The following is a 21,873-nucleotide window of genomic DNA, read 5'->3' on the forward strand; positions in this document are numbered from 1 at the left end:
GTGACACGTGATATCTGCCGAGGTATCCAGCTATTCCAGTTTAGTGAGCGTGCGTATAATTTCCTTGAATGACTGTTATGGGTATAATAATGCTGTACTCCTTTGGACCCAGAATAGGATAGAGAATACCACAGAACGGCAGAGCATTATATTGGGTTTACCAGCTTATCGGCGGAGCCGTCTCATCTCCCTCAATTGATTTAAGTTCCCAGTTAGTATAATGTTGGTTTCGATAGAATTTTATATAATTGTTTAGTACTAAATTCAATAGTATCTGGTATATAAAAATAATGACGACTGAAGAAGTACTTTCCTCGGAGAACGCGGCTGACGACACGACAAAGACTGATCTTGCGAGTGTTTACCAGCAACTCACGAAAGCTGAAAAGGCCGCTGGTGTAAGTCGCCATAATTATTTTGTCTTTATTTCAGCTAATATATGAATTAGGAACTAGAAAAGATGCTCGAAAAAATCGAAGGAAATTTGGATAATATTTTTACAGATGAAGCATTTTTAAAGGCGGAAGCGGCGTTTTTGGAGGCTCAGAAGGCCAGCTCGGCTTAGGATATGATATACAAATATAAAGTAATATACAAAACCTATATAGGAATACCCGGAAGCACATTATTTTTAATTTCCCTCACTTCCGTTTTCATCTGGATCTTGCTCACTTTGATCGTGATCTTGTTCCAAACTCACTCCAGGAATTGACATTGCCAACTCGAGTATGGCCCGAGCCCGGTCATCATCACCGAGCATTTGCTCGAGTTCCGCATAATCAAGCCAAGCCTGAGAATTCTTAGGAAAAACTTGCAGAAATTTTTCGTACAATTTTCGGCACCTATCAAACTCTCTCAGTTTCGTCTCGAGCTCAATGTAATTTTTGAATAGCTTTGGTTTCGGGCAGGTTCCCAGCGCAAGACCAAGTTGTTTGCGAGCAATGGCAAGGTTATTCCGGCGGACTTCAAAGCAAGCATACATGTACCATATCTTTGCGAATGTAAATTCTTTATGTGGAATGAGCTTCAAACACGCCTTGTAAATTTCACGAGTCTGTGAATAGTCTTTATTTACCAGCTCTTCATAAATAGCGTATTTGATCCACAGGAATATGTATCGCCGCCAATGCCGTTTTTCGCGTGTCGGAGGAACTTGAGCGATCGCGCGCTCGTACAAGTCCCGTATATCTTCCGTCTCTTTTGAAGCTTGCTCGATCATATCCAGATACGCAAACCAGGTGTCATAATCCCGAGAATTTGCAGCCAGCTTATCTTCGTATGTGACCCTTCTCTTCTTGACAATCACATCTTCTATACCTTCTTTCTCACCAAACTGTTTTTCAAACGCAGTATACGCATTGTACAAGTTCATACTCTGAGAGCGACTCAGTGTGTCCAGTCCATATTTATATAACTCTCGGGCCTTTTCAAAATTCTTCTGCTTAGTCTCCCATCTGGCCCAACTCGCGAGTAGCTTCTCGTCGACAAATTCATCGCCGGCCGTCTTTAAAGTATCAACTGCTGTAGCATATACCTGTCGCACATCGTCCGAGCCCGCGTATTCATCTTCAAACCGTGCCCACTTTACCCAGTTTTCAGACTGAGGATGGACAATTGTAAACCTCTCAAAAATCGATCGAGCCTTTTCAATCTCGCCGTAGCGTTTCTCCATATTGATATAACTCAACCATGCCTGCGGTTCGGGCTCCCATTCCATCCAACGTTCGAATACCTGACGTGTCCCAGACACATTCATCAGGGTCTCTTCCATTGACACGTATTTATACCATAATTTGTCGATCCTCGGCAACATAGTCACTGCTCGATCAAACAAGTTGCGCGCATGATTCACGTTCCGGTGCTTCAGTTCGGACTCAATGTACCGCAGCCATAATGGAATATCTGTGGGCTCTATTTCCAAAGCTCGTTCAAAAATCGATCGCGCCCGTGCAAATTCTTTCTGCTCGAGCTCCCATCGGGCATATCGAATCCATTGATTGATGTTCAAACGATTGCGCCGTAGTGCGTCTTCGTATTCCTTTCGTTTTCGTCCTTGATATTCATGCAGCTATTGATTTTAGTATTATATTTTTCGCAGCGCCAGAATATCCAGAATGCATTAGGACTCACCTCTTCTAGATCGGCAATTCGTTGTTTAGGTATGGTAAGCGCTTCTTCGCGACTCTCATATGCTTCGCGCAAGATCTGTTCTGCAGTGATCTGCAGCGAAGCAGCTGCTTTATTCTTAACTCTTGGAGGACCTGACATTTTTTTGCTGTTTTTCAACGAAGCTTTAGATCGTGTTAAATGGAATAGTAGGTAAATCATAAAATTAATTATGTAGCAAAATATTATGCTACTGCTTGATACATCACGTGATTGTTCTTGCTTATCACCCTAAAAACCTGGCAAGATCATAATGAATTAAATTACTACAAGTTCCAAACAAGTGGAGTTATCGAAACATTAATTTAGACACAAATAGATGAAATACATTAATATTAAAAATTATATTCGATTCAAAATAAAAAAAATTCATACTTCAGCTTTGGTTTGCTCACTCGACGCAACCTTTTCGGCAGGTTCACTTGGTTCAGTCAATTCAGCTGATTGCTGTTCAGCTGGCACAGCAGTCGGAGTCGTCTCAATCTTTTCCAAAATGGCAGGCGCCGAAGGAGATATCTCCATTTCCTTCAAAGCGGCACCTTTGCCTCCGTAGACTTTAGGGACCCAGTCACCAGTATATTCCGACAGGCCGGATCCATAACTGAGCACAACAAACTTTGCCATAGTTTCTCTCGACACAAGCAGCTTCATCGCAGAAAACATCCAACCCATAATCAGGGGTACGTTAACAAAATATTTTTTGCCCAACATCTCTGGATAATGGCTTTGGAACACTGCGACAGCGGCCTTGGAAGCCTTACGAGCGTTGGGATCCATTCGCAGGAAACTGACATTGCTGTAATCATGTACCTGATCAATTGTCGTACGGGAGCTAGTAAAATCCAGCAACTGAATCCCGCGCTCCATGACGCCGACACGCCATCTGAGAAACGCGTCAACATCGCCAAATACAATCTCGGGCTTCGCAGCAGCTTGGCCATACAAATTCCAGGTGATAATTGGCCCATCAGGCTTAGCCGTGTCCTCTGTAATATATCCAAGCCCGTCGAATTTGGGGTCGTGGGTCTCCTCGAACGCGGCCGACAGTGGTTTAAACTCCTTTCTCCATTTCAAACTCTCTAGCAACTGCGCGCGAGCAGCAGGAACATCATATGTATTTGCGACCAGATACTTGAGAATAATCACATCAGTTGATTCGGATTCGACCGCAAGATCCTGGCCGTAGATCTCGGAGTAGGCGACTTTATTGATGACTGCGGGCACGGCAGATTTGAGATCTTTGAACGCGGTCAGCTGTTCTTCAGTCAAACCAGCGAAATATTTTGGGACTTCGGCCATTATTGTACTATAATTTAGATCTATTCAATATTAATTCACAGCCAAATCACTACCTGGTTATGGCAATAATCACGAGATATGCTATTCAAATCAATAAAACAAGGAGGATTGTCAGATAATGAGAGTTGGGAGATTTTCATGGCGTTGGCCAAGAGTCTAGACAATGGACGTCATCCGATAAACATTGATTATGTAATGATCAGATTGAGTTAATTACTTAGCTATTTCTATTAGGTAATTATAATTTGCGAATGTTTGTGGAGTTCTGATCTGATTACGCTGATCTGATAATTGTCAAATCGACTTTTCAAAGTGCGGCGTGCTGACACTACGCCATTTCGATCAGGATGACGATAAGAGATCACTTGTTCGCAACAATTTGGACAAATATGGGGATTTGAGAATTAAATGTTTGAATTATTGGTGGATAGATATATTAAGTTTGGGATTGTGCCTATTCTGAACCTGAATTGAATGAAGTGACAGCCAACATGGAAAGAAACATACTCGCGATATTCGCTGACTCAATTCTATCAACCAAGACTAAAGACTCTAATGTTATTCTCGAGATAAATCCAATCGGGGAACAAATTTTAGATTCGAAATTTTATCGACTGACCAGGCTCCCCACCTATCTAGATCCCGCAACCACAGCTATCACTGTTATCAACTCCGTCCGAGCAGGAAAGCAGCAAGGAGCGGCAGTTTACGCAAAAGTGATCCAGCCTCTATTTGCGTTTCTCGGAGTCACCCATCGCTACATCGAAAGCACTAGTCCAAACTCGATATCTGACTTTGCGTCCAGGTTGGATATTGCTCAAACTTTAGTCATTTTGTCCGGTGACACGTCGATCCATGAGGTGGTCAATTCCTTACAGATTACTTCCGACCAGGATTTAGTCCTTGCTCCCATTCCAACAGGATCCGGCAATGCTCTCATGACTTCATGTGGAGTAGAGTCTGTATCCAGGGCTCTAGTTACTCTTCTTCATGGGTCTTTACATCCTCTAAACCCATTTTATGTCTCATTTCCCGAAGGAACTCAAGAAGTGGTTCCACCGACCGAGTCTGACCCTGAGAGTAAGACCATCGCGTTGGCGCCAGGTGGATCGTCCAGCCCCGGATCATTTCACCGAATCTATGCGTTAGTTGTTGTCTCTTGGGCTATCCATGCCGCGCTTGTCGGCGACAGCGATTCTCCTGAATACAGAAAATTAGGCAACGACAGGTTTCTCATCGCTGCAAAAGCAAATCTTGCTCGTAACGATGCCTGGCACGGCACTATCACCTATTCTACTACCGATGGAAGGAAACGCGTTATCGAGGGCCCGCACTCCTATGTTCTGACAACTTCTATTTCTAGTCTCGAACCCGGATTTGTGATAGCTCCTACTGCGGAACCATTATCAGGCAAGATCGAGCTCGTCAGGCTTCCGTATCTCAATGGTGACGAGATAATGCGCTTGCTCACTCTCGCATACCAACAGGGAAAACATGTGAATGAGCCAGAAGTGCTCTATGACGAACTGGCCGATTGTAAAGTCGACATCAATGAACCCAGCGAGAGACTGCGTCGGTGGTGTGTCGACGGCAGAATTTTTATTGTTCCGGATCGAACGTCTGTGGAACTGCATAAAGGCGAGCCGATCGTTCGAGGGTGGAACATTCAGATAGTGACTCCTCAACCTTTGGAATAACCGATAAAACTTGACTTTTATTCTATACAACTGATATTTTTAGAACTAATCTATATATTCCTAGATTTGCAGACTTCAAGAAAAAGCTGAAAATTTTGGCTCCACCTTAGATTACATAATAAAAATATTGTATTCTCCTAAATAATATGTTTACATAATCATGCAAATTCCCAAACGGGGAACGAGGCTGGACCGAGAACCCTCACCCTAGATAGCGCTCCTGCATTTATGTCTGCTGAGTCGCTGCTCTTTTTTATTTTTTGTTCCATCCTCACTAAGTAAACTCTCGCGTTATTATCTTTATATTTGACTGAATCGAGTCAAAATGTTTTAAATTATTTTGGTAATCATGTTTTAAGGAGAATAGGCATATATTACGGTATCAAAAATGGCAAGAACAAATAGATTTCTCGTAATGAGAAGTCGCGGATGTGAGCGGACGTGGTTGAATCGGAATACGTGATTATTATATTTGAAATTATATTAAACTCATTGAACTTGTGCGGATCGAAAAAAATTGAAAGGATGATTCAGGATCCTGGATATTTGGGTATGGCTGCCACAGTTATGCCAGCAGTTTCACGGGCTGCAGGAACAAGTGTGGCAGGAACAGTGCAAGGACAGCTATGTGTCCCGGAGGAATATACTATGGACAGCTCGATGTCTGATATATCATCTGACGAAGATGATGAGTATTACGATGAGTTCGGAATTGGAGATGAGGAAGGCTGCTTAGTCGATGATAGTGCAGGTTTATTGCGCGCTCTGGGCAGCCGGACGGGTGCCGATCTTTGTCATCACCATCAAGTGGATGTTCATGGTGGGGATTTACGAAATATTCATAACCCAAGTTTTCTGGACTCTATGTCTTTGGAAGAACGCAATTACATTCAAATGAATTTTATGTATCAGCGACACTTGTCCCAGAATCGAGACCAGTATCGGCAGGACCTAACTCTTGCGATGCATATGATACCTCCTCCCGAGTGTCCGTTTTCAGAGCAAGCTATTGCGATGATGTCGATTCATAATAATCGGAAGAGAACAATGGCAGATGAGAACGGTGCTAATAAGCGCAAACTAGTTGCTGATCAGGAGATGACTGGTATTTAAATATTTTTCCTGTTAATTATTTTTCTGAACTCGTTTCTTATTTTTTTCCTACCTATTTTCCTTATTCTTATTTTTACTTTTCTACTATTTTTACTTATTCTACTACTTCAGTGTCTATTTTTCATTGCTTCGAATATTGTAATGTTCAGTCCAGCATTGCTAATTGACTAGTGTTGAAATATTTAGAGCAGAATATAGTTATTAATACAATATATTTTATTTGCTGATATGTCTCTCCAATAGAGTATACAGGTTGATTCAGCTCTCTCTTCGCTCTGCTAGGCTCGAACAGCTTTAAGATATGTCACATATAGTATTACTACTTCTATATGTACGCTGTTTCGATCGGATTTTCCCTTCAAATGAGATACGAAATGTCTCATCTAAAGATTTTTCATTATTTAATTTATTAGAACTCACACTAGCGAATTTATTCTGGCAAAGATCTATTGCGAGATAATTTGGCTGAATCGTGTTGTCTTATGGTTGTACTTCTCAGGTCTTTGTTAAATCTAATTGTCAATATTATTCCAATTTCGTTATGTTGGTCGCCTTCTATTGATTCCAAGCTGCTAAACAATTGATTCCTTTAACCACTTCGTTTTCGTACTTCGCTGCTATTACCATTCCGCTCTTCGCTTCCAATTTCCTTTGCAATCTTGCTCCTCTTGTCAATTGTAGGTTCGGCTGCGCTTACAATTGGGATTGCATTTATGGATTCAGCATCCTCCTCATTGCTTGCTATGTTTCCTGGCATTGCGCCTGGCATTACCGCCATGGCTGAAACCGGAGCAAAGCCATCATTCTCCAAAATTCCAAATTCAAGCATATGCTTTTTCTTTGTCCACTCCAATTGAGTCGCAATCCACTCTCCAACAATGAGAGAATTTATCTCCGGGACGGGCGGCGGGTCCGTGACTTTTGTTATCAAATAAGCAGCCGATGACTCTGCAATGCCGTACATCATTACGCCGATGTAGGGCAGTTTCAAAAAATAATAGAACCCAAAACCGAAACCAAATAGGACACCTTCACGAGCGCGAATCCAAGCAATTTTTTCAGTTCGAGAGAACGGGACTCGGGTGAAATAAGGTCGGAGCAAGTCCATACACAGACTTCTTGCACCCCAATAGGCAGCTAAAAAGGAAGTAAAGTATTCTCGAGGGACATAGAACCCAATCCAAAACACAACTAAGGCTGCAATCGTACCTACCGTGTTGCGGAAACTGTAGAACGATATTGCCGGCAGAACAAAGACCCCGACATAAGGGATCGTGGAAAGTAGATATGCCGCTGTCGGTCTAAGATTGCGAATTACATATCGCGTCACGTACACGCCTGCATCACCGTATTTAGGCAGGAAATTGTACGGTTTTGAACCCGTATCCGGTCTTGCAAGCTTCTTAGATATAGTCGGTGTGTATAAACACAATGGGCCAAAGAACCGCGTGGGTTCCTGACCATCGACTCGATCGACGGCTTTGTCGGGATGCATTTTAAAATATACTCGATCGATAAACGCCAGAGACTCCATGAAGATGTCATCCATTTCCGGTCTGAAGAATCTCATCAGGCCAATCAAGAGTCCAGACATGTTAACCAAATGTGTCTGAATGAAATCGAATTTCTCGGCAATCATGTTCGCACGCGCGCTCGCATCTTCCGAGAATATTGACAACACTATTCCTAGTAGATGTAAACTCGCATATGCTAACCATACCGGGATCCGGATGACTAGCTCGATTACGATCGAGATCAGAATTGCATACGTGGCCTGCGAATAATATTTCTTTCGAAACAAGTCCGGATTCTGGAGCGATCGATAAGCGCCAAGGACGGTCAATTGAATTCCTCGAACTATTGATAACAGCGAAAACCCATCTGGAGGTTTCTTAATGAACTCAGGTGAAGGCATTCTTCTTTATTGTTCTTGTTGGGGTGGTTTGAATTGAAGATATCAAAGCAATCACGGTTCCCAATCCTGTCCTCCTTGGCCATGACAAACCTCCAAAATGACCAAAATTATATTTCTAAAAAATATTAGTGACCATGAAGACATATATTCACTCGAGGCACAATCAAATGGATTCGAAAGTGCATTTCTGCCCGTTTTGAACCATTCATTTGTCGATCAAGACGCTTTGATTCGTCATTTATCTGAGGTAGCGGTCAATTCTCCGGATGCACTGATCATCACCTCGCAACGTGCCGTGGAGGCTATTACCGATGCATTCAAGCATATTAATGGTACAGGAACTCAAAAATCCTAAAACTATTACTAACAACCAGACAAAACAATATCGAAGATTAAGCAAATTCCACTCTACACCGTTGGGCCCGCAACTGCGTCCCTCCTCGAATCCCAAGGATACGAAATTATTCTCGGCGGTAACTCGGCAGGAAACGGATCTATTCTCGCTGACATGATTGTATCAGCATCTGATAAACCACAGAAATGTGTCTTCTACACCGGTGAAACTCACCGAGCGATCATTCCATCGAAATTGCGGCAATATGGAATCGAGTGTGAGGAAGTCGTAGTCTACAAGTCGACTACAATCCCTGGTTCGGTCAAGTCAATCGAAAATTTATTGCCAAACGATCCAGTAACTACATTATGGGTTGTCTTTTTCTCACCAGCGGGTTCAAAAGATATTGCTCAATATTTTTCGTCTGTTCGGGATAAAGTTAGAGTAGCTGCTATCGGACCTACAACAGAGCAATTTCTAATTCAGAATAACATTATTCCGGACTGCGTAGCTGCCAAACCAGATCCTTTGCATCTGTTTCGAGCTATTAAATCTGTAATATCGAATAATAATATCTAAACAATTAATAATAATTACTATTCATATTCATAATATCTAATTCCTAAGTCTACAATAATCGCCTGTACATACTTTTGCGTACCAATAACAAGAACAAGAACACGAAAAAATTAAATAACAAAGATCATCAAATCAGCGAATCAAAAGTAAATTAATACACTCATTATGCAGCAGTCGAAGCTGTTGCCGTGGCAGCAGCAGTTGAAGGAGACGAGGTCCCAGCAATTCCCCCAGCGGGAGCAGTTTCGAGTTTATACTTTTTGATATTCTCCAAAAACTTATCGAACAGGAAAGATGAATCCAGTGGTCCGCCTTTTGCTTCCGGATGGAACTGGGTGCTAAAGATGGGACGGTACTTGTGGAACATGCCCTCATTGGAATGGTCATTCAAGTTAATAAAAAACTCTGCAAAGTCTGCAGGCAACGTAGTCGTGTCAACTGCATAGCCATGGTTTTGTGAAGTGATATGACAATGACCTGTGGTCACGTCGAGCGTAGGAATATTGTGTGCTCGATTACCATACTTAAGTTTCATTGTCTGCGCGCCGACGGCCAGTGCAAGCAGCTGATGTCCAAGACAGATACCGAATATGGGACCTGCGTAGCTGTCTAGCGTTTGCTGCAAATTGTATATCGTCTCAGAGCAATGAGTAGGGTCACCGGGTCCATTAGAAAGAAAGATCCCGTCGAACTGGCTGGCGACGTCTTGAAGCGGGAAATTGTGTGGGAAGACGGTCGCCGTCGCTCCGCGACTTACCAGACATCGAATGATGTTCTCTTTGACACCACAATCCAATACAGCAATATTAATATCCTGGCCTGGATTCACTACGTAAGGTTCCTTAGTAGACACCACCGAGACTAGGTGCTCTTTTCCGGGATCATAGTACTCGGACTCGTCTTCCGTTTTGCCCATAGAGATTTTGGCCAAAGTTGATCCTTGTTCGCGTAGATATGTGACTATGGCTCGAGTATCAATACCTGTAATTGCAGCGACTCCATGTCGCTTACACCACTCCCCGAGCGATTCGACTGCGGTCCAATGCGAATATTGGGCCGCATGGTCTGAGACAACGATGCCGGAGCATTGAATTCGCCCCGACTCGAAATACCGAAGAAGATTATATTCATCTCTCGCCTGCGAAGGAACACCGTAATTTCCAATCAAAGGCTGTGTAAACACCACTACTATAATTAGTCCTGCTTCGACGCTCAAAACTACACCCCAAGAAATACGTACAGATTTGACCTCGATACGAGGGGTCCGTCATCGACTCAGGATAACCTACTAACGAGGTCGTGAAAACAGCCTCGCCTGCAGATCCAACATCAGCGCCAAAAGATTTTCCCGCATGGCTCGGTCCGTTCTTGAAGGAGAGCGTTGCATCAGCAAGACCGCTCGTCGACAGTTGCCGAATGTATGTCGGCAAACGAGTTGCACGATATCTGGACGCGGCAAATCGGAGCATTAAAATCCGCGAGTTTTTCCAAATGTGATCTATGCAGTTAGAGTCAGATAATTTTCTTTATCAAGTCGTGCTGGCGTTCTAATCGAGAATTACCTGATAAATAGTCCTATGTCGATCAGTACGGAACAATAAACGTAAGAATCTGGCTTACCTGACAAGTGAACTGCGAGACAAATCTCATGCGACGCTGCAGTGCCAATTATATAACTCTATTACTCTTCTATATATAATATAAATGGTGAATATGAAATATATTCAACGCGACTTACGTATTAATGAATTATATTAAACGATATAATGGATATGAAAATAAATTTCAAGGGTAGGGGTATTCCTAGATTGAGTAATTGTTCAGGTGGGCTCAGGGTAATGTCACATGCCAACACGTGATAAATACTTTTGTGCATAAACGCGTAAACATAGGTGCCATTATTCTTCTGATCTGATCGAATCTTGAAATGTCGAATCCAATCTTGTTACTACTTCACCTGATTATTGTACTGATAACCGTTCATATTATATTGCTATATTGTTATACTAATATTAATAATTATATTAGGATTTATAAATTGGTTATTTGATAATGAATAGAATTGCATCCCGCCAGATTACAGGCCGACGCGTCTTGACGCGCGGGTTCTCTGTGTCTTCCATTAGTCGCGATGTTGCTAAAATGACTCTTGTCGGTCGACTTGGATTTGATATCGAGAAAAATGAGAGTGCGAATGGCGTCAGCTATTATCGATATGCGGTTGCGGTCAAGCTGAACCGAAACATGGACACATCGTGGTATAATGTGGTTTCATTTGATAAGAACGCCGAGTACTTGCTGAATTTGAAGAAGGGGTATGTGATAATGCTGGCAATCTTTTATCAGGAGAGTATTATTGACTGATTAGTGATATGGTTTATGTTGAGGCTACTCCATCTATGCAGTATTCTACGGATGCTAATGGAGAACGTCGTTCTAACCTTAGTTTGATTCATAGTATGTACTCTGCGGTGCCAGGTCATCCAATACTTTTCTGAGCTACTATTTTTATTAACTTTTTTAGGAAACATAACCCGTTTGTCCCCTTCCAAGTCAGCGGCTACCACTGAAGAGGCCGAGTCCCAGGCATAATGAGCTTGATCTGGCGGTGACTACTTGTTTTGTATTTTAGGTTATGGTGTATTACCACTTTACTACTACCACTCTATTCAATCTGCTTTATAGTTAAAATGTATATGTAAATTAAATTACAGGTTATACTAATAGCAATCTCAAATATTCTTTTGTATATGGGTATTTTGCAATCAGATTCATTAATCTTTGTCTCCAGTCACACTCACAGCTCCTAAATCAGCTCACTCGGACCTCGTACTTTACTCGCACTGATTTGGTCAAATCGTCCTCATACATTTGATTCGATGATTCAGTTGAGTCTACCGTGTGCGCAGACACAGGTGCTGGCCCAATCATCGATTTATCGGCAATGTAACCCCCTTCGCCTCCTCCCCAGGACTCCAATTGTCCTAGTCCTAAGATCGACGGCGCATAAATTGTGCTAGAGTCCGTCGTAGTACTTGTTGTTGTTGTTGTTGTTGTTGTCGTATCTTTGCTAGAAAATGATTTCCATTTGAGTGAAAAAATTCCGGATTTCTCTGACCCCTCCGTTCGACTCGAGGTCGATGTCATAGTGATGGTTGTTAGGGTTGACTTGAAATGCCATTTTGGTAGGTACTTGTAGGCGCCGATACTAATGAAGAAGTCCCGATACATGACTTTCGCATCCGAACCAAGACCAAAAAATAAAAACAAACATAATGCGCACAACGGATAAAACAAAAAATCATACCGCGGACCAGCGTTGGGTAAAACAATAATTTGCGACCAGTTAGTTGGGTCGTGTGTTGCTGACCAAGAGAAACTCTTCACCCCGTTCTGGATGTTTTTGACTAGTACGTATATCGATAGCGGCAACGCTACCAGAACAATCGAAAGACTAAAAATAAACAGTCGAGCAAGACGAGTCAGCGTGAGACCGGAGTTGTTTGAGTGTAGAATTTCACGAAATCGGCGCTGCCGCTTCCAATAGAAATACACAGTGCAACCTGAGTAGTAGGTAGAAATCAGTACCAGAATCGGGGTCCACAACGTATAACAGATTAGGCAGACCCACGAAGCGTCTAAGTAAGGAACGCAGCCTGAATTTTGGTAAATGATGTACCGGCCTCCTTCGTAGATGTAGTAAAGAGCTGCTCCAAACAAAGGTATGAAAACGCAATAAAATATATTTATCACCCATTCCTTCCTCGTATAGCTCGGTGAAGGTACTAGGCTTGATGAGCCAGTCATGATCCGGGCAAGACTCCGCGAAGTTGCTGTCAATGATGATATGATCCCGAGGCCAGCCATGAAATGCATTCGGGAAGTAATATCACAGTATACATGGCCATTCCAGTATTTCGTAATGTCTGGACCGCCAAATGGAATCGAGTTCAAGATCATACTTAGATCGCCCCAGACTACCCAAAAAATCAAAAATAAGGGCGCGACGTTTTTCTGCTTCCAGTGCCAAAAAATCGGCGCTATGCTGAGAAACAGAGATATAATGCCTGTCACAAATAGAGGGACGTAAATCATTATGATCTTGGATATTGGCTGCTTTGTAAAAAAATATTGACCCAAACAACTACTTCTACACGGACAACCCTGTCATGATATATACGTCTGATCAGATATCTGCCCAATACGTTCTCGCACAGAAATGAGACTCCTTTCCAGCTTTCTAATTGTCAAAGCGAACCAAGAGCGGGAGGGAGGGGGAATAAATGCAGGTCAAGCTCAATGACGATCGACCCTCAAAATCTCAGCTTTAGAGCATTCCCTGGCCAAAGACATATTAGTTTTCTAACGGCAAAGTGCACCGTTTACCACCCATGGTATCAAATCTTTATTCTTCTCTGGCTTTGTGATTCACTTTTGGTTTTTGCCTTGTGTGCAGTTCCATTTAGTCTTGCTTCTTGTCCGCCATTGGTCTACCGAGAATCCATTGACATCCTATTTAGGAAATATTAGAGCCCTTACCCCCTCAATTGTCTCAACCGGATCTCATGTAAATTGAAGACAAACTGATGTTGTAATGATAATAAAATTGATAAAGAATTTGGATTCGGATAGTTCTTTTCATATATATGAATGTAGATATATGCTGATTTCTAGCGGGCCTTAGAGTGGTAGATCCGGATTTGGTTAGTAATAGAGTGGTAGAGCCCTGGAGTAGGGCAGATCCCATAGATGGCTGCGATCCCATCGTTGGTTTGATCACGCTCTTTGACAATTTCATTTGAAAAATAAGAAACCTCCGGTCGCGCAGTAATGTCTAGACTAGTGCATCTATCGTTAATTTCCCGCGCAAAACCTCACTACGGTAACATTCCATGGACATCCCATGGATGCAGAGACGGTCCCAATGATTCACCATTAGGCTGCCCGTGAGCTCCCGATGTTTAAATATCTTCGACTTGTCAACCAATACGTTCATCAATGGACCTGATTCGGTAATGAGATTGGTCTGTGATAGCTCGATAGGTTGGAAGCTGGTCACTTTTCGTCGGCTTCATCACTTTTCGTCGGTTTTGTAGGCTTTGTAAGTTTTGTGAGTTTTGTGAATTCTGTGAATATCGTTCGGGCCTCATGCACTGTTCGCTGCAGACGTTATCGGGTATCAGGCCAAAAATCCAAATAATTGCTTTTCCATTCAATATCCCATTGGGCATTCCAATTCTTTTTGTTATCAATATACATTTTGGAGAAATGATAAAATACAAAAGTTTAGCGGTTAGGTGGGCTAGTATCACACAAACGAGTCTAGGGCGTTTATGTAGTGTAATCAATAAATCTCATCTTCAACCAAAACAAATCTGGCTTGATTCAGCTTAATCAGTTATTCAAAAAATCATATTCATATTTACTTGTATAGACAGTTCTGTATATATTATAGATCTATTAATCTGCATGAAAAAAAGAAAGATTACAGGATAATCATTATCTTACATAATCGATATTAGCTGCGGATGTAATGGACTAACAGGTAACTTGGTGAAAACAAAATCTAACTATCAAAACATAAATTAATTAGCCCCTTCTGAGGCTGACCCCGACGCCGACCCCGAACCTAAGGAATCTAATAAAACTGGTTTAACAATCTAGAAATCACTATTAGTAATCATCCAGTTAGAAGGAACACAAGACGTACCGTATCATCAAACTTTTGAAACCATTTCGCATGGTCTTCAGCGGACCGGGCCAATAAACCAGATATAATGCCCGAAGGAGAAATTCCAGAATTTATTTGGCTATGTTCCGACGAGGTAGTTCTTGAAAACAACGGCGGCGGTGTGGTTCCACGCGACGAGATTCCATCGGAACGGCTTCCTCTAGAGTCTGACGACAGTCTGTCAGGTACTTGGAGAGTAGCGGTACTGAATTGCGTAATCGGACTTGCTTCTGGAGATCGATGCGCCTTGTCAGACGGTGACCGAGTTAAACTTACAGCTGCCTGACTGTTTGCAACCGCAAGCTGCTTTGCAAGATTACTTTCGAGATCGATGTCATCGCTAATGTCGTCCGACTCGACTCCGGTTTGTATCCCTAGCAGCTCTAGCATCCGCGCGGTCGTACCGCCAAATACAATCACCGTTAAAACAACAACTACCAGCACTGTTGCCCGTAACGCGTTGACGCTCTCGCCTTCTAAGCCGGCAGCTAGAGCGACACCTACCGCGCCTCGCAGCCCTGCCCAGAACAGCATGACTTGGTACTTCAATGGAATGGCTGCTGGAATAGGCCTTCCAATTCTGCGCGCGTTAATTTTAAATACATGGTTGAGCAGCCGAGATAAGGGAAATACGGCTGCCCATCGCGACACACATATTCCAAATGCAGTGACAATGATCAGTAGTGGTTTGTAGACCAATTCGACATCTGTGAATAACGACAGACCCAAATAGATAAATATAAAAATCTCTGACAGCTGGGCTAAAGTGGCAAAGATAATCCGTGTCGCAATTTGTGTCTGCCGAGACATATTGAAGTAAGCATAATGTTTTAAGGTGATTCCACAGAATAATAGCGAAACAATGCCCGACATATGGCAACCATTTGAAAAAAAATACGAAGCATACGCAAAGAGCAGAATCAGGCAGGTTTCAATTTGAGGGAAGGTCCGAACTTGCGAATGCTTAAGAATCAGTGCGGTCATGACCCCAATCGTAGCTCCAATAAATAGAGACACTGTGAAGGTTACCAGAAAGATGCCAATTCCTTTAAACAAATCAGACACCGTCGCCGACTCGCCATGGAACCGCTGGGTAGTTCTGGAACTGTTAGTATCAAATTCACCAGCAGAGCGGAAAGACATACTCAAACATGACAATACAAACAGCATCGTTCAAAATGCTCTCGCCGAAAATGATGGTATAGAGTTTTGGATCAACTTTGTACGTATTAAAAATGGACAAAATAGTCACTGGATCGGTTGCTGAGAGGGTGGCTCCAAACCCAAGCGCTGCAACGAAAGGAATCTGCAGACCTTCGAGACCGAGAAAAGCCCAGACATAAATAATACAGCCCAAGACGACGGCAGAAATAAAGGTGCCGAGAAAGGCGAAGGTAAGGACAGTGCCGATGTTTCGGAAAAAGTTTGCCTGGTTAAGCTCGTAACCGCAGTTAAGAATGATCGGGGGAAGAAGCATGTTGAAAAAGTATGTGTAACTAAAAGAGACTGAGTCCTGGATATAGTGACCAGGCAATGTGCGGATGATTAATCCTATGATCATGCCTTGAATAATTAGTATGACTCTGGATATCGATAAGGATGGATAGTACTGCACCGGCAAAGATGGCGACGACAGTCTCATGGACAGCCTGTATTTTACGCGCCTGGAGATAATAGCTCGTCCATAGTGATCCGATGAGAAGCAAGATCAGGATTAACAGAGTCCATGAAGAATATAATTCCTGCTGAGAAGGATCATTGATCTCGTCTGCACATGTTAGAGGTCATCTGGGGACAAACAGCAAAATGTCAAAACATACCGTCTGGAAGAGTATCAAAGATATTTTCCTCACTTTGTCGAGCAACTACTCATAAGTCAATACGGAAGTCAAGAACACCAAGCACCATCACTCACTCAACGACGACGCTATTTGGTTGAACATGGTCTATCCTGATCTCAAGCCCCCCGACAGTGCTTTGAACCCTCAACCGTTCTTTTGCACGCAATTGATCTTCCGCTAACACAAATCTCTATAACTGAAAGCAAGTTTATTTCGAAGTCCTCCAACAACACGAAACTATCAAAATCACTACCAATTTGCGATATTATTGGCTCCTCGAAGAAAGTCGTCGCGCTGGTCGCTGCAGCACCAACGCGGCCAACGCCTTTTTCCTGTCGTAATTGCTCCCAACCAGGCACTAAACTCGGCTGTTTTTGCCCCTTCTCGGCGCCTTACACCCCTTAATAAATGGCTCTATGAGAAATAGCGCATGTTTATTTTGTTCTAATTGAAATATTTTATGGCATTATATTGCATGCTACTACTGTATTGCAAGCTTCCAAGGTTCCACGAGAGGAAGCTGAGCTGCTCTGATATAGGACTAAACATTTGCATCCTGTCGATCATGGTCACCTGCAAGATTTCCAGACTCCCTCATATTCGCGAGCGAAACGCTAGTCCGGCCGCCACCATCCGCTGTCCACAGTGAGGAGATTCCTAGTGACGCGAACAGATCTGCATCGTCGTCCTCTTCTTCTGCTGTCACACCCGTAGCAATCCCTAAAATTTCAAGCATACGCGCCGTAGTCCCGCCAAAAATAATAACAGTCAAGACAACGACAACAAGAATCGTGGCTCGTAGAGCCCCCACATCCTCTGCTTCCATACCCACCGCCAGCGCGACACCAACTGCTCCCCGAAGTCCGGCCCAAAACAGCATAAGCTGGTACTCCTGAGAGATTTGGTCCGGATGTGTATATCCCTTTGCGCGGGCTTTAGTGCGCTGGATCCAGTTCAGTAAATACGACAGCGGGAAAACGGCCGCCCATCTGGCCACGCAGATTCCAAACTGTGGTTCATGTTAGTGCTAACTGCTTCAAAATATTCGAAAGTGCAATATCATACCATCGTCACAATGATTAATACGGGCTTATACACCAATTCCACCTCGGTAAACAGCGATAGGCCAAGATAAATGAAAATGAAATTCTCTGACAAATGCGCCAACGTCTCAAACATCAACTTGATCGCCATCTGTGTCTGCTTTGACATGCTGTAAAAAGCATAATGTTTTAGTGTGACTCCGCAAAATAACAGTGATACAATTCCAGACATGTGCACACCGTTGGAAAAGAAATAGGTCGCATACGCAAACAATAATATCAGACACGTCTCAATTGACGGCATACTTTTAATATTGGAGTAACGTAGCATCATGGCGGTCAAGACGCCGACGATAGCTCCGATAAGCAACGAAATTGTGAAAGTCATTAAAAATAGGCCAATGCCATTGAAGAAACTGCCAATACCTGCCGACTCGCCGTGGAATTTTTGGGTTGTCTCAAACATGACGATCGACACTGCATCATTCAGAATGCTCTCGCCGAAAATAATTGTGTACAGTTTTGGATCAACTTTGTATGCATTGAAAATCGACAAGATTGTGACAGGATCGGTAGCTGAAAGCGTTGCTCCTATACTTAACGCAGTGATAAACGGAATATTCAAGCCTTCTAGACCTAGAAAAGCCCAGATGTAGAGAATGCAGCCCAGAACGACAGCGGATATGAAAGTTCCCGCAAAGGCGAATGTTAAAATTGTTCCGATATTGCGGGAAAAACTCCTCTGATTTGTTAGACTGGAAGAAGACGGAGATGCCTCTCAACTTACCAAATGCAATTCATATCCACAGTTCAAAATGATAGGAGGGAGCAACATGTTGAAAAAATAAGACGATTTAAAAGAAACCGCTTCTCGAATGTATTGACCCGCAGAATGACGAATCATTAGACCAACCAGCATACCTGAAACCTGTTAATTCACTCATGATAAGACATCCCACCAACAAATCAGTAGGACCCACCAGCAAAGATCGACACCACAGTCTCATGGACAGATCGGATTTTATGAGTCTGTAGATAATAACTAGTCCATAGCGATCCGATTAAGAGGACGATTAAAATAAACAACGCCCATGAAGAGTAGAGTTCTTCTTCAGCAGGATCATTTTCGACGTCTGAATTATGTATGATCAGTTTCGGCTCAAGTCGCAAAAATAACCTCACTAACCGTCCGGATTTCCCCCGAAATCTGTATCCTGTCGTTTGACTGTGACGTTAGGTTAAAATTTCAAATTCTCCGTTCTTGTGACATACTCAAAAAATGGATAGCACTTTGCGTTATAGCTGAAATCATAATTTAAGGACCAGTTCGGATCAAACCAGTAACTGAGTCGACGATTACAGACTTAAGGTTTCTGCATGAGTAGATCTAGTCCACTTTCTTGAATATTGAAATATTCTATTATAGCCTATACAATAATATAATCCAATATAAATATAATCTGCTATTGTGAAGTTGAAATTTTATCTATAGATAGCCTTATTGGCCGCAAACCCACAATTGGGATGTTTCAAACTCGGTGATTAGTCCTATTCGATCATTATATTGTGACCAGTTCTAATTCTGATATAATTCTTCCGTATAGTCCACAACAGTATAAAGCATTATAATAATGGATCCTGTGGAAGATAATCATCCGCTTCTACGATCTGAAACTCTGGCGACAACTACTTCTACTGGAATCAGTAACCAAGCTATCACTGATAACGATAACGATATACCACCAGAACCAGCAGAGTATGATCGACGAAACGACCCGGACAGACCTCAAGTGGGATATGAGATGCCCACCCGATCTGGAATTTACTTGTTACTTTTGACGCTCGCAATTGGCGGCTTGCAGATTAGTTGGTCAACCGAATTTTCCAATGGATCAGTAAGTTTTATCGAGGGCCAGGTGACTATGCTAATCAGATAGCCCTTCTTGTTGTCACTCGGCATGTCCAAAACACTCATGAGTCTTGTCTGGATCGCAGGACCACTTTCAGGAGTATTAGTTCAGCCGATTGTTGGATTACTGAGCGACTCGAGCAAATCAAAGTACGGACGCCGGCGGCCGTTCATGGTTATGGGCTCTGCGTTCACGATCTTTAGTCTGTTTGTTCTCAGTTGGTCGAGAGAATTAACAAAGTTTTTGTTTGGTTGGATGACAGATTCAGTAATAAGTTTTACACAGATTGTAGCTGTCATTATGGTCTATGTACTGGACTTTAGTGTCGGAGTTGGTACGTTCTACAGCTGAAGAGGATGACAGGGCTAACGGATATAGTCCAAGCAAGTTCTAGAGCATTCATAGTCGACAACGTGCCATTGCATCAGCAACAAGTGGCAAATGCACTTGCCGCTATTCTCACTGGCGCAGGGAATATCATTGGGTTTATTTTTGGCGTGTTGGATCTGCCAGAGTTGCTTCCTTTTCTTGGCCACACGCAATTCCAGGTGCTGTGTTTTATCGCCAGTGTATCGTTAATAATATGCGTCGGTCTAGCTTGTTTCTACATTCAAGAGCGCGACCCGAACCAAGACGTGTATATGCAGACACATGCGGAAATGAGCTATAGTCCAGCAGAATTCTTCAAGAAAACAGTGCACGGCGTGTCTCGACTAAGTCCTCAGGTGCGGTTGATTTGTAACACTGAGTTTTTCGCTTGGATTGGTGAGTATTACGGATCCGTATAGAAATAGTATTGCAATAGCTAACAGGACAGGATATTTTCCAATGTGAGTGACTGTTGGCTCAAGCCAAGTTGCATCCAAGACTTGTAGACTCTGATATTTTTAGGTTGTTTTATACCACCACTTATGTTGGCGAAATATACTACCAAGAAGTGATTTCTGCGCGACAAGAACAATCGCTCCCTGCGCTGACCGACGACGAAGTTGACAGGTTATGGGAAGATGCAACGAGATACGCCAGCCGGTCGCTCCTGGCGTACTCTATAATGTCTTTTTTCGCCAACATTTTTTTGCCTTTGATAGTGGCTCCGTCGTATTCTGATCCAACGTCTTCTAAGTCGTCGTGGTTCCGAATCAGATGGCTTACGCTGCCGAGATCATGGATGCTGTCGCATCTCGTTTTTGCAGTAGCCATGTTTTCTACGTTTTTCATCCGCACGGGCGCGCAGGCAATTGTGATGATCACTCTGCTCGGCATTCCATGGGCACATGCTTTATGGGCTCCGTTTGCGCTGATCGCAGAAGACATCTCTCGGCTAAAGTCGCAGCTTCACCGGCCAGAGATATTGGAGAAATACGAGCATGAGGCCGGAATTATCATGGGCGTGCACAACGTGTTCGTGTCATTACCGCAGGTAAGATTCTCCCTGGAGCGTGAAAGCTATGTATTGCGCGAGAGAGAAACGTAAGACGACCGACTGACAATTAATAGGTAATAAGCTCGCTGGGGTCGAGCATACTATTTAAGCTACTTGCCAAACCGGGCCGCGGTGATGCCGGGGACCATTCTATAGTATGGGTTTTCCGTCTGAGTGGGTTCGGGGCACTAGTGGCCGCCTATTTGGCGACGAAAATCAAGACGCCAGACCAAATCCAACTAGCAGATGTGTTTGAGGACGAAGGGGATGAAACGGATGGCCGTGAGGATTCTGGAAGAAATAGGCACGGGGATGGGTTGATCGCTGGCGCATAGGTTTGGTTTAAAGTAGATGACACGAATGCAAGCTGTTTACGGGACGGATTGCGACGAAAGATAAATAGTGTATGTATGGTACAAAAAAAACCTACTAGATTTGTCTTAAACTCTCGCGATCTTCTACGTTATTGGATCCAGCAAGAACTGAGGGACCGAATGGCTTGAGCTATATTCTATTTATGCTCTTGCTCCAGATTCTCTCCTCCATCCCTAGATACAACACAAGATATACAAATCCAAAAAAAAAAACACGGAAACTTGAAAACACGAAAAAAAAAAATCCAAGACAGCCAGCCATACAGACCACAGGCATTCGACGCAACTTAGACACCAACCGAACCCGTGTAGTCTGAATCTGCCGCGAAAAAATGAAAGCTAAAATTGACCGCACCAATACTTTTGCAGCACTATAAGCACCCCCAAGACTGACTGCGGCCGTCTCTGGCTCCTGTTTATTTCCAACAAAAGAATAAAATGCGGTCAG

The 21,873-nt window shown here is 43.1% G+C and overlaps 10 protein-coding genes across 10 annotated transcripts; 3 read left to right on the forward strand and 7 right to left on the reverse strand.

The window, feature by feature from the left end:
* Positions 1-313: 313 nt before the first annotated feature.
* Positions 314-2,303, reverse strand: V1516DRAFT_673692 (uncharacterized protein). Its single transcript, XM_066921954.1, has 2 exons — positions 2,131-2,303; positions 314-2,068 (listed from the first exon to the last, which is right to left on the reverse strand). The coding sequence occupies exons 1-2, from the start codon at positions 2,266-2,268 to the stop codon at positions 632-634; spliced, it is 1,575 nt and encodes a 524-aa protein (XP_066778315.1). The 5' UTR covers positions 2,269-2,303; the 3' UTR covers positions 314-631.
* A 52-nt stretch (positions 2,304-2,355) lies between these two features.
* On the reverse strand, positions 2,356-3,863 carry V1516DRAFT_673693 (CRAL-TRIO domain-containing protein). The gene has a single exon (XM_066921955.1). It carries the CDS (start codon positions 3,463-3,465, stop codon positions 2,536-2,538), a length of 930 nt encoding a protein of 309 aa, XP_066778316.1. The 5' UTR covers positions 3,466-3,863; the 3' UTR covers positions 2,356-2,535.
* Positions 3,649-5,304, forward strand: V1516DRAFT_673695 (ATP-NAD kinase-like domain-containing protein). Its single transcript, XM_066921956.1, has 2 exons — positions 3,649-3,698; positions 3,747-5,304. The coding sequence occupies exon 2, from the start codon at positions 3,957-3,959 to the stop codon at positions 5,160-5,162; it is 1,206 nt and encodes a 401-aa protein (XP_066778317.1). The 5' UTR covers positions 3,649-3,698; positions 3,747-3,956; the 3' UTR covers positions 5,163-5,304.
* A 1,560-nt stretch (positions 5,305-6,864) lies between these two features.
* On the reverse strand, positions 6,865-8,190 carry V1516DRAFT_695485 (uncharacterized protein; the record flags this gene model as incomplete). Its single annotated transcript, XM_066923992.1, has 2 exons — positions 6,865-6,942; positions 6,973-8,190. 2 exons carry the CDS (start codon positions 8,188-8,190, stop codon positions 6,865-6,867), a joined length of 1,296 nt encoding a protein of 431 aa, XP_066778318.1.
* Positions 8,191-8,920: 730 nt separating this feature from the next.
* V1516DRAFT_695487 (class I glutamine amidotransferase-like protein) lies at positions 8,921-10,753 on the reverse strand (the record flags this gene model as incomplete). The annotated part of the gene is made up of 4 exons (XM_066923993.1): positions 8,921-8,948; positions 9,316-10,288; positions 10,344-10,470; positions 10,724-10,753. The coding sequence occupies 4 exons, from the start codon at positions 10,751-10,753 to the stop codon at positions 8,921-8,923; spliced, it is 1,158 nt and encodes a 385-aa protein (XP_066778319.1).
* A 291-nt stretch (positions 10,754-11,044) lies between these two features.
* On the forward strand, positions 11,045-11,855 carry V1516DRAFT_673707 (uncharacterized protein). Its single transcript, XM_066921957.1, has 3 exons — positions 11,045-11,418; positions 11,472-11,560; positions 11,628-11,855. Exons 1-3 carry the CDS (start codon positions 11,156-11,158, stop codon positions 11,693-11,695), a joined length of 420 nt encoding a protein of 139 aa, XP_066778320.1. The 5' UTR covers positions 11,045-11,155; the 3' UTR covers positions 11,696-11,855.
* Positions 11,856-12,304: 449 nt separating this feature from the next.
* On the reverse strand, positions 12,305-13,165 carry V1516DRAFT_614146 (GPCR fungal pheromone mating factor; the record flags this gene model as incomplete). The annotated part of the gene is made up of 1 exon (XM_066919326.1): positions 12,305-13,165. A coding segment is annotated over one exon (861 nt), but the record flags the coding sequence as incomplete, so codon positions are not given.
* Positions 13,166-14,524: 1,359 nt separating this feature from the next.
* V1516DRAFT_673711 (Sodium/hydrogen exchanger family-domain-containing protein) lies at positions 14,525-17,040 on the reverse strand. Its single transcript, XM_066921958.1, has 5 exons — positions 16,750-17,040; positions 16,655-16,699; positions 16,450-16,602; positions 15,980-16,397; positions 14,525-15,933 (listed from the first exon to the last, which is right to left on the reverse strand). The coding sequence occupies exons 1-5, from the start codon at positions 16,775-16,777 to the stop codon at positions 14,784-14,786; spliced, it is 1,794 nt and encodes a 597-aa protein (XP_066778322.1). The 5' UTR covers positions 16,778-17,040; the 3' UTR covers positions 14,525-14,783.
* Positions 17,041-17,115: 75 nt separating this feature from the next.
* On the reverse strand, positions 17,116-19,183 carry V1516DRAFT_649930 (Sodium/hydrogen exchanger family-domain-containing protein). Its single transcript, XM_066920237.1, has 6 exons — positions 18,991-19,183; positions 18,905-18,943; positions 18,699-18,851; positions 18,506-18,639; positions 17,741-18,460; positions 17,116-17,684 (listed from the first exon to the last, which is right to left on the reverse strand). Exons 1-6 carry the CDS (start codon positions 19,028-19,030, stop codon positions 17,217-17,219), a joined length of 1,554 nt encoding a protein of 517 aa, XP_066778323.1. The 5' UTR covers positions 19,031-19,183; the 3' UTR covers positions 17,116-17,216.
* Positions 19,184-19,276: 93 nt separating this feature from the next.
* V1516DRAFT_636501 (major facilitator superfamily domain-containing protein) lies at positions 19,277-21,768 on the forward strand. Its single transcript, XM_066920031.1, has 6 exons — positions 19,277-19,613; positions 19,656-19,962; positions 20,007-20,393; positions 20,446-20,458; positions 20,520-21,048; positions 21,126-21,768. The coding sequence occupies exons 1-6, from the start codon at positions 19,350-19,352 to the stop codon at positions 21,384-21,386; spliced, it is 1,761 nt and encodes a 586-aa protein (XP_066778324.1). The 5' UTR covers positions 19,277-19,349; the 3' UTR covers positions 21,387-21,768.
* Positions 21,769-21,873: the final 105 nt, after the last annotated feature.

This window comes from Lipomyces oligophaga (genome assembly GCF_038497815.1).
Source record: "Lipomyces oligophaga strain CBS 7107 unplaced genomic scaffold V1516scaffold_3, whole genome shotgun sequence".
Lineage (NCBI taxonomy): Eukaryota > Fungi > Ascomycota > Lipomycetes > Lipomycetales > Lipomycetaceae > Lipomyces > [Lipomyces] oligophaga.

What these genes read in the sequence shown, in the direction of transcription:
- V1516DRAFT_673695 (XM_066921956.1), top strand. Translation starts at nt 3,957, where the DNA reads ATGGAAAGAAACATACTCGCGATATTCGCTGACTCAATTCTATCAACC.
- V1516DRAFT_636501 (XM_066920031.1), top strand. Translation starts at nt 19,350, where the DNA reads ATGGATCCTGTGGAAGATAATCATCCGCTTCTACGATCTGAAACTCTG. An exon ending in GGACTTTAGTGTCGGAGTTG is followed by an intron (nt 19,963 to 20,006) that starts GTACGTTCTACA and finishes TAACGGATATAG; the next exon opens with TCCAAGCAAGTTCTAGAGCA. An exon ending in TGTTCGTGTCATTACCGCAG is followed by an intron (nt 21,049 to 21,125) that starts GTAAGATTCTCC and finishes GACAATTAATAG; the next exon opens with GTAATAAGCTCGCTGGGGTC.
- V1516DRAFT_673692 (XM_066921954.1), bottom strand. Translation starts at nt 2,268, where the DNA reads ATGTCAGGTCCTCCAAGAGTTAAGAATAAAGCAGCTGCTTCGCTGCAG. An exon ending in GAATTGCCGATCTAGAAGAG is followed by an intron (nt 2,069 to 2,130) that starts GTGAGTCCTAAT and finishes TAAAATCAATAG; the next exon opens with CTGCATGAATATCAAGGACG.
- V1516DRAFT_673693 (XM_066921955.1), bottom strand. Translation starts at nt 3,465, where the DNA reads ATGGCCGAAGTCCCAAAATATTTCGCTGGTTTGACTGAAGAACAGCTG.
- V1516DRAFT_673707 (XM_066921957.1), top strand. Translation starts at nt 11,156, where the DNA reads ATGAATAGAATTGCATCCCGCCAGATTACAGGCCGACGCGTCTTGACG. An exon ending in TTGCTGAATTTGAAGAAGGG is followed by an intron (nt 11,419 to 11,471) that starts GTATGTGATAAT and finishes TTGACTGATTAG; the next exon opens with TGATATGGTTTATGTTGAGG. An exon ending in TAACCTTAGTTTGATTCATA is followed by an intron (nt 11,561 to 11,627) that starts GTATGTACTCTG and finishes TAACTTTTTTAG; the next exon opens with GAAACATAACCCGTTTGTCC.
- V1516DRAFT_673711 (XM_066921958.1), bottom strand. Translation starts at nt 16,777, where the DNA reads ATGTTCAACCAAATAGCGTCGTCGTTGA. An exon ending in CCAAATAGCGTCGTCGTTGA is followed by an intron (nt 16,700 to 16,749) that starts GTGAGTGATGGT and finishes ACTTATGAGTAG; the next exon opens with TTGCTCGACAAAGTGAGGAA. An exon ending in GTTTGTATTGTCATGTTTGA is followed by an intron (nt 15,934 to 15,979) that starts GTATGTCTTTCC and finishes TAACAGTTCCAG; the next exon opens with AACTACCCAGCGGTTCCATG.
- V1516DRAFT_649930 (XM_066920237.1), bottom strand. Translation starts at nt 19,030, where the DNA reads ATGATTTCAGCTATAACGCAAAGTGCTATCCATTTTTTGA. An exon ending in AAGTGCTATCCATTTTTTGA is followed by an intron (nt 18,944 to 18,990) that starts GTATGTCACAAG and finishes CTAACGTCACAG; the next exon opens with TCAAACGACAGGATACAGAT. An exon ending in GTGGATATGAATTGCATTTG is followed by an intron (nt 18,461 to 18,505) that starts GTAAGTTGAGAG and finishes CTAACAAATCAG; the next exon opens with AGGAGTTTTTCCCGCAATAT.